Source organism: Nilaparvata lugens, chromosome 5 (assembly GCF_014356525.2).
Source record: "Nilaparvata lugens isolate BPH chromosome 5, ASM1435652v1, whole genome shotgun sequence".
Classification (NCBI taxonomy): Eukaryota; Metazoa; Arthropoda; class Insecta; order Hemiptera; family Delphacidae; genus Nilaparvata; species Nilaparvata lugens.
In genome coordinates, this window is record NC_052508.1 from 46,942,496 (window position 1) to 46,960,154 (window position 17,659).

The following is a 17,659-nucleotide window of genomic DNA, read 5'->3' on the forward strand; positions in this document are numbered from 1 at the left end:
GAAAATGTTACTGAACATTAATTGTAGAGATTTTATGCTCAATCTTTTCCACTTGAAATTTTTCGTTCAAATTGTATCTGAAGCCTGATAATTGAGAATCTAAAATCAAACTTTGCATAGATGGGGCAGTGCTCCTGAGATTTTTACTGATATGGGACTTGTTGCAGTTGATAGAGCTTATTAATGACTTTTTAAGGTATGAATTTGATCAAAATCGTTGGAGCCGTTTTCGAGAAAATCGCAAAAAAACCTGTTTTTGACAACATTTTCGCCATTTCAGCCGCCATCTTGAATTGCATTTGATCGAAATTGTTCGTGTCGGATCCTTATAGTGTAAGGACCTTAAGTTCCAAATTTCAAGTCATTCCGTTAATTTGGAGATGAGATATCGTGTACACAGACGCACATGCACTCATACACACACATACAGACCAATACCCAAAAACCACTTTTTTGGACTCAGGGGACTTTGAAACGTATAGAAATTTAGAAATTGGGGTACCTTAATTTTTTTCGGAAAGCAATACTTTCCTTACCTATGGTAATAGGGCAAGGAAAGTAAAAAAATCCTGGACTCATGTGATCTGAGAGTAGACATCTTCTTGAGCGAATGAGATTGTTTTACAAAAGAGTATCAAGGCATGAAAGATATTTAATTCGAAATATTCTCATCAGACAAGTAAAGATGAAGATTTCCTATTCTAAATATATAATATTAGTCAAAAGCACATTAAGTAATGGCATAGATAAGAAAAAGAATATAATTATTAATAACCCATGCTGATTAAATAATCTGTTATGATTCGTAGGATAGGAAAGCAGTCTTCTATTCAACTCACAAAAACAAGATAGTAGGCTAGTTGAGTCTCTTTCAGGTTTAAAGCCTGAAGGTAAATAAAATAAAAAAAAGTTTGAGTATTACATTATTGATTTATTACATTTCAAAAAAGTAATTAATAATAATTTATTTTTAAAAAATAATTCATGTCTTTGATTGTTCAAAGTAAAAAGAAGCAACATAGTGTCTCAGAAAAAGACAAATAATTGCAACTATGAAAGTTGAAAAGTAGAATCATGAAATAACAAACCCTATATAGGTATATAATAATTTAATAATAAAAGCTGTAGTAAATTCTGACAATGAAATTTCAAGAAATAACGGTACCTGATAAAGCGTTGACTAACAAAAGTATTAATGAAATAATCTCAAACCACTAAATGAAACAAAACTACACAACCAGCACGGCCACGTTGGCTATTCAAAATGGAACCGGCCATGTAGAAGCAAACTTGAACGGCAACATTGCAATGCGCATAAACCTGCGCAGTTGACAAAAAGACGGATGGAGTGGAGTGGGAGATGGCCGGAATTCTCTCCTCTCTTGACAAACTCCACATCCACAGAGACTAGACTCTACCGTAGTCGAGTGGACTACTGAATGCTGTGCTTCATAATTCAATTCAGAAGCCTGGGCAAGATATTTTTTTTCCGACATGTTTCGAATGGACACGTTATAAGTCGTGGTCCCGGCATCGTAAAAACAATGTATCGTTAGGTCATGTCAGAGGCCCTGAAATTAATCAATGCAACCTGAAAACTCCAGACCTGAGCCAGCCAGGTTACTCGATATTATTACTCCAACACATAACCAAGGTTCAGTTAAGCTTTGGTTTAATTCGATTTATAAAATCTGAGCAGTATGCTCATAACGTCATAACTAATCAGAAACATGTTGTTGCAAGCAAAATTAGGTTAAATTAAGGTAATTTCTCAACTTGAGAGAATTACAGTACCTATACAAAATTACGAATTTACAAGGTTAGTTGGAGAAACAGTTTCAAAAACAAACTATTTTTGGTAGAAGGAACGCAACTAAGTTTTAAATTGATAATCTTGGTTGTATATGCTTGATTAAAAATTATATCATAGTATGATTATATTATAATATTATGATCAATCAAATGTTGAATAAAGTAAGAGATCGGGAATATCAAGATTAAGAAGAGTCAGGACAGAAGGCTACGAAATAAATCAAAACTGAATGAAAATCAATTATGGAATGGAGAATGGCTATCAGCGTATGCATGCAGTTAGTTGTGATCCCGATCTGGACTCTGAAATGCTTAAAGTGTAAAATCCATGGAAAGAGTAGTTGCTTTATACTCCGCCAGATGGCTGCACTCTACAATGACTGATATTGAATCCACCAAACTGCATAAAACTTGAATAAGTAGGAATAATACTCATTCAGAAGAATGGAAATTGAAAACGAAGATTTAGAAGTGAAAGCCCAACAAGATAATCTGAATCAGAGCCAAGTTTCAGCAAAACATGGCCTATTATAAAATAAAAACTATAGAAATGGCTTGTTATAACTAGCAATTTTATATTTCACAATATGTTTCACCAATAATTATGACAATCAACAATAAAAGTATAAATCGGCTTAATCGTGTCTTTGTAGTTATTCATCGTATTATTCAAAGTTGATGAAATTTTTGAATAGACATCAATACCTATTGAATGCGATATTACGAAACTAAAATATTCAAGTTTATTATTACACATTAAAAATATTAACACATGGCATACTACATAATATAGCAATTTTATTCAAACTTCAGATCAAACCCTGAAACAAAATTCAACAAGCCTTGAACCATTATTTTAGTCAAGTCAAACGCCATAGTGACGTAGGCAGTAGCAAAATGTAATGCGTTTCGTATAGAAAGTGAAGAGTGGCAGAACTGAACAATAATTAGGCTAACAATAATTATTTGAAAATGTAACATGTGATTTCAATGTTTATGAAAAATGTAAGGACACAGAATTTTAAACCAACATCCAATCGAAAGTATAATTTATGAAGATTCATTTTTAGGTCGTGCTAAATAATATTTTTGAGGTTATGAGACAATGCAGTTAAACACAGTCATTAAAAAATAATTTATGAGTCAAAATAATTTAAACTATAAGATTTTTTTAAATTAAAATGTTTTCTACTCACATGAATAATAATATCCTGTCCCCAGCAAAAAAACAAGATATATTTACTGTTGCCGCCAACTATTACGGGAAGGTCGGTGAACTACACACACTTCTACTGTCTAGAGCCTACAGGCAGAGAGACCAAACTGTAGACCTTTCGCGCAGGCGCGTCTCGCCATTGGCTGAGAAATCCTAACCTTAATTTTTGAGCTTTATGAGACTGCATTTTTAATAAATAATTTTATTTTTGTGCTTTTTATAGGTCTATTTGCAAATAAAAAACACTAGCTCAAGAGGGTAACTAATTGGGCTATCTTTATATAGGCCTATTTATCCTCATAATGTGAGTCCACTTAAGGACGGTAATTATTGTTTGTTGCATATTTATACAGCAAAAATGCTGAGTATGCCTTTAATAGTCCAGGCTATGAATACTCAAAAAAGGGTAGGCCTTTAGAAGAAGGAAAAGTTGAAAAGTTTGGAAGACAAGTTTTGACCCTGCAGTTCTGTTTAGGATTGTAGGAAGGGAAACATATCAAAAGTCCTCACCCCTACCAACTGTGCTAATGGGGTGGGGGTGGCTCAAAGGTTTTTGTTTGTTTATTTTTTTGGTTTCTCCCATATACTTGGTAACTATGCATTTTATAGGAATGACTATCCTATATACAAAATTTAAGCTTACATAATTTCATTATAGATCCTTCAACATTTTCTATACCTCTTGTAGTTTTTGATGTACCGTATTCGCTCTTGAATGTGAGATAGGTTCTAAAAAAATGTTTGCCTCCAATATTTAGCTATTTTTTCTCTCATAACATTTAGCATTAAATTCTGTAAATATTATGTATTATTTCATATGTTTTCCTTTAATTGTTATAGCAGCTTCAATGAAAATATGACTAATATATAATATTCTATTCCATATGATAAGTTAATAAACAAAAATATAATTTTATAATATCTCAATTATTAAAATTATTCTGGTAGGTAATTAATATTATTATACTATAGTGACCCCCTGGGTTGGTGAACTCGTTCAAGAACTGTTGTATTTAATTATATGCAGAGTTGATGAAAATTATAAAAAGAGCTAAATATTTCTCTTACAAGGAATAATTTGACAGCATGTTTCATTGCATGGGGATCCTATTTGAAATGAGACATCAACATCTTCACTTCAGGGATTAGGTTTATTAATTAACCTGTTCCTGTACCCATCTCTTTCTTGGGCTCCCTACATCTCTTTTTCCTGTAGGTCTATAGTTTTGGACTACAACGGGCATTCTTCCAGGTGGCATTCTATCCAAATGACTGCACCAGTTACGTCTATTTTGAATAATTCTTTCAGGCAGAGGAGCAACCAATAAATCCTGTCTTATATCAGTATTTCTGATTCTATCAACTCTAGTGCAGCCAAATACACTCCTTAGAAACCTCATTTCTGCAGCTTGAATTCGACTGTCCATTCTACATGTGTGAATCCAATTCTCACTTCCATATAGGAGAGTCGGAACTGCAATGGTATTATAGAACATGTTTCTGGTTTCTATACAGAGTTCCTAGAGAAAAAATTTAAAATTTATTTATTAAAAACACACAAAACAAAATAACAAAGAATTAAAAAACAAATAAAATACAATAAAATGTTACAAATATAAAAAAATACTCCTCAATGTTTTTTTTCCATTACAAACTGCTTGTTAATGATCTCTTTCAAATACTTAAATTACAACGAAAATAAATGGTGAAACCCGCAAATTGATATCATCAGTTTGTTGATATGATGTAAAAGTTTAAAATAATTATGTTGTATGTTAATCAGCTGAAATCATGTGTCAGCGCGTGTGATAGCTCCTAAACAGCCTCAGCTGATGTTATTAAGGAATGAATGGAAAAACTATAGTAATTGCATGCAATGAACTCTTCAGCTGACTAAATGATAAATCTTAACAATTTTTTTCTCACGCAATTTCAATGTTATTTTCATATCCTGAAAAAGGACGAAGGAGTGTGAGTTAATTTTGTTGCCCAACTAACTTGACCTGTGATAAGGTTTGAAGAATAGGCTACGTGTTCAAAATTTGAAGCTGATTGATCAATTCTTTCTTAAGCTATTGTAGAACATACAAACAGACGGACAACGACTTTGACATTTAGGTGTGCCCCCCCCCTGATTTTTTTGAAAAAGTGCCTAAAGCTGCGTTTACACCGGAGTTAATAACAAAAAGCTATTAACTTGACTGAATCGTCAAAAATTTCTCGTGACAAAAGTTAATAACTCATGTTTTTAACAGAAAATTCCTTGTTATTAACAAGATCTTGTTATCAATATAATTGACTTCCATTTTATGATTTCATTTAACGAGAGTATTCATACGATAAAACAGCCGGAATAAAAAGCAAAAAATTGTCTTCAAAATACTTTAAATTGAAACATGTGTGTGATCATTAACATAATGATCTTCATCTGATCTAATGTAAATTCTATTATATTAAGCGAGCAATTTCTGTATATATCTGGTTATTACTTTCCTTGCCCTATTACCATAGGTAAAGAAATTATTGCTTTCCAAAAAAATTAAGGTACCCTAATTTCAAGTTTTCTATACGTTTCAAGGTCCCTTGAGTCCAAAAACATTATTTTTGGGTGTGTGTGTGTGTGTGTGTGTGTGTGTGTGTGTGTGTGTGTGTGTGTGTGTGTGTGTGTGTGTGTGTGAACACGATAACTCCATTTCTGATCAACCAATTGACTTTAAATTTTAAACTTAAGGTCCTTATACCATGAGGATCCGACAATAAAAAATTCAAAACCGTCGACTTGAATCTTGGACCTCACTTCGCTCGGTCAAAAATCTGCTGCAGTGTAGACTATAAATTGCATGCCTCATTGAATGCAATTTTTATGCACTATTAAATAGGATGCAAAGAACTTATAACAGCTTGTCTGGGCGCCTAGATGTTTTCTGGTTTTCTCGCGCCAAATTCCGGAAAGCGTTACTAGTAGCTCTGTGAACAGTAGACCTCACGCAGTATTCTCATCCACAAGTACCTAATGACAACTGTTAAAAGTTACTTCCAAAGCAATTCACAGACATCTTACATTCATATTTAACTGGACGATACTTCAGAGTGAACCATGAAGATGCTTATTCTGGACTAGGAGAAATAAAAGCAGGAGTACCACAAGGGAGTGTTTTGGGGCCGATTCTCTATCTTCTGTTTACAAGTGATCTATCATGTCTAGAGAATAACACAATAGCAACATTTGCCGACGACACAGCAATATTAGCTATAGATGACAAGATTGAAAGTGCCACAGCAAAACTTCAAAGATCTCTCAGAAAAATTGAAGACTGGACAACAAAATGGAAGATTAAACTCAATGAAGCTAAATCAGTTCATATCAATTTCACCAACAAGAGGGCTCAACCCATACCAATAACCATTAATAATCAAATAGTACCTACCATTTTCCAATGATGCCAGGTACTTAGGTATGACTTTAGATGCAAAGCTTCACTGGAAGGTCCTTGTTAAGAAGAAGAGAGAAGAGCTGGGAATAAAATACAAGAGACTCTGGTGGCTGATTGGAAGGAACTCCATCCTGTCAATTCCAAACAAAGTACTCCTGCATAAGCAGATTCTAAAGCCAGTATGGACGTATGGTATACAACTTTGGGGGTGTACCAAAGACAGTAACATCAAAGTCATACAACGCTTCCAAAACAAGGTGCTGAGAAACATTGCTGATGCTCCTTGGTACGTCAGAAACAGCGACCTTCACAGAGACCTGCAAGTCGACCTGGTATGCAGCGAAATCCAGAGGCATGCAGAGAAACACGAGGCTCGATTCCACCAACACAACAACATTGAAGCAATCCAGTGCTGGATAATGAAGGTTTGGTGAGGAGGCTGAAAAGGAAGAAGCCATTTGAACTGGTCTAGTGCTGATTCAAGTGTCTTGTGTCCAGTGAAAAGCAGAGCAGTGGAAATGAGTGAAACCCACCTGTGTAGTACAGTCGTAAGCAGTGTACTAATAATATTAGAATTTGAATAGGAGACCCTATGGAGGATTCTCATCCATAAGTACCTGATTGAAACTGTAGACCTTATGGAAATACCCTACAGCAATAGACTGGCTTCTCCACACATATGTGTAATCACTTATGATGAATTATGATGAATAATTCTATAGTCTGATTTTTACTTTAATATTGGCTTTTGAAGGAGGCTCCTTTTTCCTTTTATATTATCCTTGAAATGCAAAATTTCCAAAAACCTTGTATATACGTCGACGCGCAACATATAAAATTATAAACATTCAAACATTTAAACATTAAGAGAAATGCCAAACCGTCGACTTGAATCTTGGACCTCACTTCGCTCGGTCAAAAATCTGCTGCTGTGTAGACTATAAATTGCATGCCTCGTTGAATGCAATTTTTATGCACTATTAAATAGGATGCAAAGAACTTATAACAGCTTGTCTGGGCGCCTAGATGTTTTCTGGTTTTCTCGCGCCAAATTCCGGAAAGCGTTACTAGTAGCTCTGTGAACAGTAGACCTCACGCAGTATTCTCATCCACAAGTACCTAATGATAACTGTTAAAAGTTACTTCCAAAGCAATTCACAGACATCTTACATTCATATTTAACTGAACGATACTTCAGAGTGGACCATGAAGATGCTTATTCTGGACTAGGAGAAATAAAAGCAGGAGTACCACAAGGGAGTGTTTTGGGGCCGATTCTCTATCTTCTGTTTACAAGTGATCTGCCATGTATCGAGAATAATACAATAGCAACATTTGCCGACGACACAGCAATATTAGCTATAGATGACAAGATTGAAAGTGCCACAGCAAAACTTCAAAGATCTCTCAGAAAAATTGAAGACTGGACAACAAAATGGAAGATTAAACTCAATGAAGCTAAATCAGTTCATATCAATTTCACCAACAAGAGGGCTCAACCCATACCAATAACCATTAATAATCAAATAGTACCATTTTCCAATGATGCCAGGTACTTAGGTATGACTTTAGATGCAAAGCTTCACTGGAAGGTCCTTGTTAAGAAGAAGAGAGAAGAGCTGGGAATAAAATACAAGAGACTCTGGTGGCTGATTGGAAGGAACTCCATCCTGTCAATTCCAAACAAAGTACTCCTGCATAAGCAGATTCTAAAGCCAGTATGGACGTATGGTATACAACTTTGGGGGTGTACCAAAGACAGTAACATCAAAGTCATACAACGCTTCCAAAACAAGGTGCTGAGAAACATTGCTGATGCTCCTTGGTACGTCAGAAACAGCGACCTTCACAGAGACCTGCAAGTCGACCTGGTATGCAGCGAAATCCAGAGGCATGCAGAGAAACACGAGGCTCGATTCCACCAACACAACAACATTGAAGCAATCCAGTGCTGGAAAATGAAGGTTTGGTGAGGAGGCTGAAAAGGAAAAAGCCATTTGAACTGGTCTAGTGCTGATTCAAGTGTCTTGTGTCCAGTGAAAAGCAGAGCATTGGAAATGAGTGAAACCCACCTGTGTAGTACAGTCATAAGCAGTGTACTAATAATATTAGAATTTGAATAGGAGACCCTATGGAGGATTCTCTTGTATGAAGTATTGATTATTATTATATAGGACAGAAAAAAGTCGCTCAATTAGTCCCTAGACTAGATAGCAATGTATTGTTGAATAAAAAAAAATTATACTCTTATGGCCCTAGCGCCTATGATTTGACTATGTGTTATGTTGAAACCTTCAGTTTCAATTATTCTTTTATAATCACTTTGAACAATTAATTACGACATAGCAGTTCGTAATGAAATCAAACATTGAAGAGTATTCTTTTATGGCCCTAGCGCCTATGATTTGACTATGTGTTATGTTGAAACCTTCAGTTTCAATTATTCTCTTATGGCCCTAGCGCCTATGATTTGACCATGTGTTATGTTGAAACCTTCAGTTTCAATTATTCAACTCCTGGCCCTAGCACCTATAATTTGTTATGGTGCTACCATACAATTGGTTTCAAACTTATCATTAGGCCCTAGCGCCCTTAACCTCTTATGGTGAAACATTCAGTTTTAATCTTACTACTGTACTTGATTTGACTTTTGGCCCTAGCGCCCTTAACCTCTTATGGTGAAACATTCAGCTCTAAGCTTACTATTTGATTTGACTCTCGGCCCTAGCACCTATTGACTTATGTTGAAACATGCAGTTCCAATCTTATCACTTGATTTGACATTTGGCCCTAGTGGCACAATTTTGTATATATTGAAACACTTAGTTTTAACTATTTTACTTAGCCCTGACACCTATGTTTTGTTATATTCAAACATACAATTTCAATATCTACTATTCAGACCTAGCATCCATAACTTTTTTGATTAAGTTCCTGTTCTAAAATTGCTGTTTAACTTATGTTCATGTTCTTTGCTAAAATTGTCATATTCAATTTCAATTAAATCTAGCACCCATCTTAATAAGACATATTTTTTATGCATTCAATTTAGCCTTTATATGCCTCCTCAGTTTGATTTATTTTAGCCTTTGTTTTCAGACATTTGTATTCTCAATATTATAATAATTTTAAGATCAAGTTTGATATAAATTGTCCTGATGCATATATTCTTAAAACTCATTATTAATGAGTTCATAACTCATTGTTGGCTAGTGCCTATTATATCAAAATTATTATCCTTTTGAATACTTTCATGATTTGCAATAAATTTCAGTACAATTATCTTTTACCAGCATTTGACTTGATTATTCTACAATCCTTGAATTGTCTTGCTATAGTTGTCATCTTACAGCTATTCTCAATTGCCCATGCACTCAACTACTGATCGCATGAGCTGGTCCTCCATCTGCCATTGGAACGATTATGTGATGCTGTTTAATTAATGTTAATCATCCACTGCTCTTATCTTGAAACACACTAGAAATATTGTAAAAGTTTTAATTAATATGAATATTTAAGAGAAAAAAAACAGAAAAATAATAAAGTAAAATAATTATATAGGTAGATAAGATAAAATTATTGATTTATAAAATGGAGTAGGCTGAAAGTAGATCAGGGTAATCAACTTTCAGTGATATAGAAATTCATTCTATAGAAGGTTTTTAGGTTTAGTTTATATGATATACTAGCAGGAACCCGTGCTTCGCAAGGATCTATTTTCAAACTTGATAATCTGAAAACTTGACGAAATGAAATTTTGAAGAATTGAAAATAGGCCTGTAACCATCCTTGGTTAATTAAGAATCTAGCCTATATGGAACATTTCAAGTTAATCAGTCCAGTAGTTGAGACGTGATGATGCGTCAAACATAACTTTCCTATCCCGTATGTGTATAAGCCAACTCTTTATTTTATTATAGATATGGTTAACGACTGCAAGAGGTAGGAGTGTGGAACAGAATAGTTGTGAAACTATGATAGCGCCAGAAGTGTCTCAAACACAATAGTAGGTACTACATGAACTTTTTGAAAGTGATTTGAAAAAAAATTTAAAACAACAGAACTGAAAGTTGTCAACCTTATCATTCTACCTCCATTTAGAGAGGCTTTTGTTTGAGCCGAATGAAATCTTCTATCTTCCATATATATATATATATATATATATAATATATATTGGAATATGTTGTGTGATGGTTTCTGACCAGAAATTTTAATAGGGTGGCTAATAATGATTATTTTTTTATTAAACCAATCCATTTTACAGACCTATGTTTTCGAAATGGTCGGCCTAGCGGCTACCAAAGAACGGAAAAATGATCATGGTTCAAGATTATATTGAAATAATATGATTTAGCATCTAAAGTTATCAGCTGTAATGTTACCCTATGATAAATTGTGTAGGCTACTGGTATTAAAACGGTAGTTTGGAGTTGAAGTATAGTTTATTGGTACCAGCTGTAAGTTGATGGTTCCTTAGAAGACCTATACAAATAATTATCACTTCCCTATCATTGAGTAACTGGAAAATGTTGGAAAAAATTATTCACCTCATGGAAGAGAGTTGTTCATATTGCATTCATTAATGGCAGAATATATATTTTTTTAATTTAGCTTAGCTTATATTCATCCTAAAATGGAAGATGGAAAGAATATGTAATTCTGTGTGATTCATCGTACATCGCATATTTCATCAACCATGTATTAACAATCAACAACTATGAAAACATTGAATTCATCTTTAAAACACTGATTTATCCTATCTAGTTTTTTTTAATTCAACACTTTACTGTTAGATATTACTACCAATTGATTGAGAATAATATATGTTTTGGGAATAAAGAATGCTGTATGACTAAGCACATAGGAAGTCCGTACTCAGATGTAAATGAAAATATTGATTGTCAGATAAATTTCATGATTCACCAAATAAATTGAAGTGTGACATGAGATACATTGACTTTTTGGCGGTACGAAGTTCCCAAGTAAGCTAGTTGTAAATAAAGCTTTATTATTAATAGTCAACGCTGAAAAAAGACAGGCTCAATCACCAGGAATACTATAAATTCTATGAAGGACCAGTAAGTCATTAATTTTGAGTAGTTCAATCACTTCCATTACAGACACTGGATACATTATGGACAATAAATACATATGAAATTTATTAGCTACAAAAGAAAAAACTTCGATTGAAGTGACCCTGACTACTACAATATGAATAACCATTTAGATCAAATATAAGAAATTACTTACATCTCTCATTAACTCGTACTTTTTGTTCACAAAATATTAACAAAAATAAAAATATTTCATACTGAATGAAACCACGGCTAGTACTCAGGTTTGTCTTTTTCTGGCCGTGCTGCAAATAAATGTAGGTTTATGTTTGACATCTCGTTTTTGTAATCTTGTTGTCTATTAAGAAATTTTTCAATGTGATTTTTGTTTGCAATAAAATTTGAATTTGAAAAAAGAATTATCAACAAACTCCTAACCAAAGAAAATCTCAGTGCTCTGTTCTAATCAGAAAGTATGAGACTCCATATATACAGCTGATAGAAGGCGCAAACAACAATGGCCAAGCATACAACAATGGAACAAACACGTGGCAAGCTTGTGCTTCGATTTACACGGAAAATTAAATTCGATCAGCTGATTGATAAAATTATTCTAAGGTTTTTCAATGATTACAACATATGTTGGAATATCATGTGTCAAATATCTCAGTTCCATATAGCATTCACCTTACCATGTTCATAACCTTACTAAATAGGATCCTTTTTCATCCTTTGAAACCCTTAGAGACAAAATATCTCAAAATCCGTTCTTAGTGCGTGTCTACCATATTTGAAGAATACTTGTGCAAATTTTTAAGTCTGTAGGACAATTAGTTTGAGCTGTAGTGTGATTTTACATCAAAATTTTCGAAAAATTCCCTCTCCCGAACCCCCCTGTACTCCTGATCAAAATTTTTCTGCATAGATCTATTTTTTTTCATAGCTGAACAAAAAAGTTCCTCATGACTTTGCTGTGCAATGAGCGGTTAAAAAGTACAAAATTTTGGGGGGCCCCAGCTCCCTCAGGGGGGCAAATTTCTGAAAATCCTGTCTTAGTGGATGTTTTCAGGCTACCATAAACAATCGTGCAAAATTTCAAGTTTTTAGGCTCAGTAGTTTGGGCTGTGGTGTGATTTCAGTCTGTCGGGGCTTAGCCTTTTATAAGTATATATATATATAATTCATTCTATAGAAGGTTTTTAGGTTTATATTGGTCGGATGGGAGAGGGATGGTTGTCATTCTAGGGCCGGACAGTTTGTCATTTGTTCCAAAAGATGTTTTTTTAAAGTCAGGATGAAGCTCACTCGGCTCTCGATGGACCTGATAGAAACAGGAAGTGCATTCCATGCACAACAGGCACTGACTAAAAAGGATTTTGTAAAAATAGTGGTTCGATGGTTGGGTATCCTTAACGTACTTTCTCCGGTTCTAGTATGTGAAGCATCTGACCTCCTACCTTCAGAAACAAATTTGAAATCATCTTTGAAATAGTTCGGATTTCCGTATTTCAAGATATCTCTAACAAGCTTGACTATTCGAAAACGTCTTTGATCGGGAAGCTTCAATGTTTAACTGGCAATGTGGGCAGGGGTGATATGTTCATGAGGTTGAAGAGAGTAGACGAAAGAGAGAGAGAGAGTGAGAGAGTTAGATAGAGAAAGTGAGTGATTGATAAATTGATTGATTGAAATGGAATGCAGCTGATGACGATGCCATACATCTGGCTGAATAACCTTACCATTAAAGTTTAATCTCTTCTTTTCTTTCTCAATTTTTACATTACTTCTTTGCCATACAAAGTAATAATCCTTCCTTCCTTTTTCCTTTTTTCCTTTTTCCTGGTACCCCCAGAAGAAGGGAGTTTATTGCACAAACATATAAACAAGAATAAAGATAAGAATGGTCATACAAAATTATAAGGTGTTATTATAAACCCAATCAGTTTGAAATAGATAACAACTTATCAATCCTCTATTTCTACGATAAAAATAAACACCAGACGAATTATCTTCTCCGAAACCTTCTATAGAAGGTTTCACTTGAGATAATAAGAGAGATATAGACTGCGATTAAATGTTTTTATTAAGGGCGGATTAAGGACTCCAGATCCTGGAGTTGACTTGAATTCGGAAAGAGATATAATTTATTTTTTTAAATTTATGTTTGCAGTGATAGAATAGAAGTGACAACATCAACAAGCTTTGCTTCTAATAATTGAATCCATAGAATGTGTACAACAGTATCTGTGATTGTACAACTTCCCCGCCCGCTTCAAGCTGGTTTCATTGTTCAATAGGGTATTAGCTGTCGGGGAGCTTAGTTGTCGGGTACGATCATGACAACCAGACCCCTCATAGGCCTATCCAGCAGGGGATTTACTGTCGGGGAGACTAGTTGACGGTAATGATATATTTTGCCAGGGGATTTACTGACGCCTGTGATCAAAATAGCGAGGAGACTAGTTGTCGGGGAGACAGGTTGGCGGCGACCCCCAAAAACCACTTTTCTGGACTCAGGGGACCTTGAAACGTATAAAAATTTAGAAATTGGGGTACCTTAATTTTTTTCGGAAAGCAATACTTTCCTTACCTATGGTAATAGGGCAAGGAAAGTAAAATACCGGTAGTATCCAACCTAACAAAAAGGGGCTTGTAGTGTACACGATGTTCACTTGTAGTCATTAGTTTCAGGTAACTAATAAGGTTGAGATTTTGAATATCTTATAAATTAATGTAATACCATCCATTGGCATTCCTTCATTTTGTTAAAATATTTAATATCAGATTCAAATTGCGCGCTAGGAATAGTTGATTAAATACGATCGATTAAGGAATAGTCGACAAGAGTTGAACCAGACCCAGAGTCGATTCATGAAATCGATATTTTACGTAAACAAAATTATAACCTTGTTACCTCAGATTTCTGTGTTAATTTCAAAACTAATGTACTGAACTATTTTGTGAATAAATTATTATTTTCTGTTTATTAATAATCAAATAATTTGTGAAATAATAAGTCAAATGTTGTAGCTGGATTCAAATAAAACATAGATTTAAATAACAGCTGATTTATTTTGTTTACAATAAGAAAATATTCAAAAGAAATTATCAGCTGAAAGTTATTTTCAGAAATATTTTAGCTCACTGTTGAACAAAACAACAAACTGTAAGTAGGCCTACTGTAACCGTGCTGTGTTTTTTGTTTAGGCTAATCTATTAACCAGTTATTTGTAAGCATTTCACTTTTCTTTTGTGTTAAGTGTTAACTTTTTGAAAAATGGCAGGTAATTTTAGACATTATTCATACTCCGAGTTAGCTGACATGCATTTAATGTATGGAATGGGACACTGTAATAGTACTGAAGCAAGAGGTTTGTATCAAGAGAGCTTTCCTAACCGAGTATGTCCAAGTTCAAGGTTTTTTGCCACTATTCATCAACGTCTGTCTGAAACAGGTTCTTTGATATCCAAAGAGCACATTCATGCAGGCAGACCCCGATCTACTATGACTGTTGAGTTAGAAGAACAAGTTCTTAATGAAATTTATGAACATTCAGAGAAGAGCACGAGAGAATTGTCAGTGCAGTTTAATGTCAATCAATCTATTATTTAGAGGATACTAAAAAAGCAACAATTACATCCATACCAACTCCAGAAAATTCATACTCTATTGCCACGAAAAAAGACAAGACATTTTAAAGTTACAGAAAAGATTAGAGACCTAAGACAGAGGCTACTTGATGCCAACACCTTATACCAGATGACCGGAACCCACGAACACAAGATCAAATACTCACAGTCAAAGGAAATATATGATAGGGAAGTCAAAGCAGAAAAAAAGAGATACATAACAGACAGAATAAAGCAGTCAACAAATCAAACTAAAGAAACATGGAGGGTAATAAATGAGGAACGAAAAATGAAGAAGAGCACAGGAAATGACGTACTGAGTTTGGTAATGGGTAACAAACTAGAAACAGACCCTCACACCCTAGTGGAATATTTCAATAACTACTTCGTAAATGTTGGCCAAACCAATACTCAAGTGCAAATTCCACCAAATTCTTATCTTGCCACAAACCAGGAAAACGAGGCCCTACTGGAAAGGTTCGAGAGCATATCAAAAAGAGATCTGATTGAAATTTTCCTAATGACCAAGCATAAACACTCGGCGGGAATAGATGGAATCCCGGGAAAACTGCTCTACCACTGTCGTGACGAAATTTATCACCCGATTCTACAAATAGTAAACTCCTCTATTGCAGAAGCAACAGTACCAGACTACATGAAAATATCACTTGTCTATCCAAAGTATAAAAAAAATGATAAAACAAATATAGAAAACTTCCGACCAATAGCAACACTGCCTACTTCATCAAAATACCTGGAAAAAGCAATATACCTGCAAATTCTGAACTACCTGAAACAAAACAACAAACTACATCTTCACCAACATGGATTCCGAAACGATAAGACAATAGATACAGCCTTAGCAGACCTCTTATGTTTTGTCACACAAAACTGGGAACAAAAGAAAAAGGTATCCGCAATCTTTCTAGATCTAAAAAAGGCCTTCGACAGTCTAGACTGGAGCATTCTAAAAACAGAAATTTACAAAATAGGAATACGAGGCCAAGCGGGGAAGTGGTTGGAGGACTACCTAACAGACAGATACCAGTGCGTGGAGCTTAGATACAAGGACAAAGGCAAAACCATGACCGCCAGATCTCTAGCCCAACCTATGAAAAACGGAGTACCGCAGGGATCTGTGCTGGGACCATTATTATTTCTTATTTACATAAACGGTTTGCCCAAACAACTACCAATGTTTTCTAAATGTATTCTATTCGCCGACGACACAACTTTAATCATAAATGGAAAAGACCAGGACGAATTACAATTAAATTATAATACTACCATAGCTTCAACAAAAACAGCCCTGACAAACTTAAAACTCAATATAAACACATCCAAAAGTACAGTAATAAATTTCAATACAAGATCAGCAACCGAAAACCAACTAGATACTGATGAAGAGGTGACAGATACAGCACGATTCTTGGGAATTACACTTGATGCACACCTAACATGGGATAAACACATTGAAAAGTTGGTAGGTAAACTATCCTCAGCCCTCTATGCCATCAAACGTATAAAGGCAATAGCTGACAAAAAAACTGCTCTGATGGCTTACTACTCGCTATTTGCATCACACATGGGCTATGGAATAATAGCATGGGGAGCAGCCCCGCAGACCTACATTGTGCAAATATTAATTCTCCAAAAGAAAATAATAAGAATAATAAATGGTTTACCACACGATACACACTGCAAACCATACTTCATACAGGATAGGATCCTCACTGTAATATCTCTATACATACTTAAAGCAATAATACATATAAAAAAATTCAAACCAGACAAGCCACACAGAAGAAATATCCACAAGCACAACACAAGAAGAAAAAATGATCTTGAAATTCCCTACAACAGACTACAAAAATCACAAAAACAGCCAGATTCCTCAGGGTGTAAATTTTTCAACTGTCTACCGGATGACCTCAAACAAATTGAATGTCAAAATCAATTCAAAAAGGCTCTCAAAAAGTATCTGACTGATAACCCTCTGTATTCAATACAAGAATTCATGGAGCTAAGCGCTCAACGGAGATTCCGCTGATACCCTAACCTCGCCTTCCTACCTTACCTGACGTGCCCCTGATCTCAATGATATAGGTGGTAAAAATAAAAGTAAAGTAAAGTAAAGTAAAGTAAAGACTGTATTCCCCTTGCTGGTATTTGCCGATGGTTTGTAGAAAAACTTGTTAACCCAAACTTTTTAACAACCGTTTTATTTACCGACGAGGCACACTTTACAAGAACAGCTATCGTTAACGTCCACAACCAACATATTTGGGCAGATGAGAATCCTCATGCTATCAATCCTAATCGTCCACAACATCAGTTTTCAGTAAACATTTGAGCAGGAATCATAGGAGATCATCTACTTCTGTTTGAGCTTCCTCCCAAGCTTAATGGCATTATCTACTTAAAACTTTTTGAGAGAGGAGCTATTTATCTTACTTTTAGATGTACCTCTCCAGTTGTAAACCAAAACATTTGGTTTATGCATGATGGAGCTC

At 34.7% G+C, this 17,659-nt stretch overlaps 2 protein-coding genes across 17 annotated transcripts in view; one reads left to right on the forward strand and one right to left on the reverse strand.

Annotated features, from left to right (window-relative positions):
• Window positions 1–3,157, reverse strand: part of LOC111053681 (calponin homology domain-containing protein DDB_G0272472) — a 57,044-nt gene extending 53,887 nt beyond the window's left edge. For 7 of the 13 annotated variants that reach the window (XM_039428459.1, XM_039428456.1, XM_039428458.1 and 4 more), the window contains exon 1: window positions 3,009–3,157. The gene's annotated coding sequence lies outside the window, so the exon portion shown is untranslated. Of the gene's footprint in view, window positions 1–1,165; window positions 1,326–3,008 lie in introns of those variants that run through there. The other 6 variants (XM_039428453.1, XM_039428448.1, XM_039428450.1 and 3 more) reach the window with 5 other exon arrangements.
• The window catches only part of LOC111047734, a 41,746-nt gene that overhangs the window by 3,898 nt on the left and 20,189 nt on the right, over window positions 1–17,659 (forward strand). Inside the window, exon 1 of one of the 4 annotated variants that reach the window (XM_039428464.1) lies at window positions 2,687–2,817. The exons of 1 other annotated variant lie outside the window; for it this stretch is intronic. In XM_039428464.1, the coding sequence (XP_039284398.1) occupies window positions 2,803–2,817 (15 nt within the window). In that variant the 5' untranslated portion in view covers window positions 2,687–2,802. Of the gene's footprint in view, window positions 1–2,686; window positions 2,818–3,540; window positions 3,619–13,736; window positions 14,208–17,659 lie in introns of those variants that run through there. 2 more of the 4 variants (XM_039428463.1, XM_039428466.1) reach the window with 2 other exon arrangements.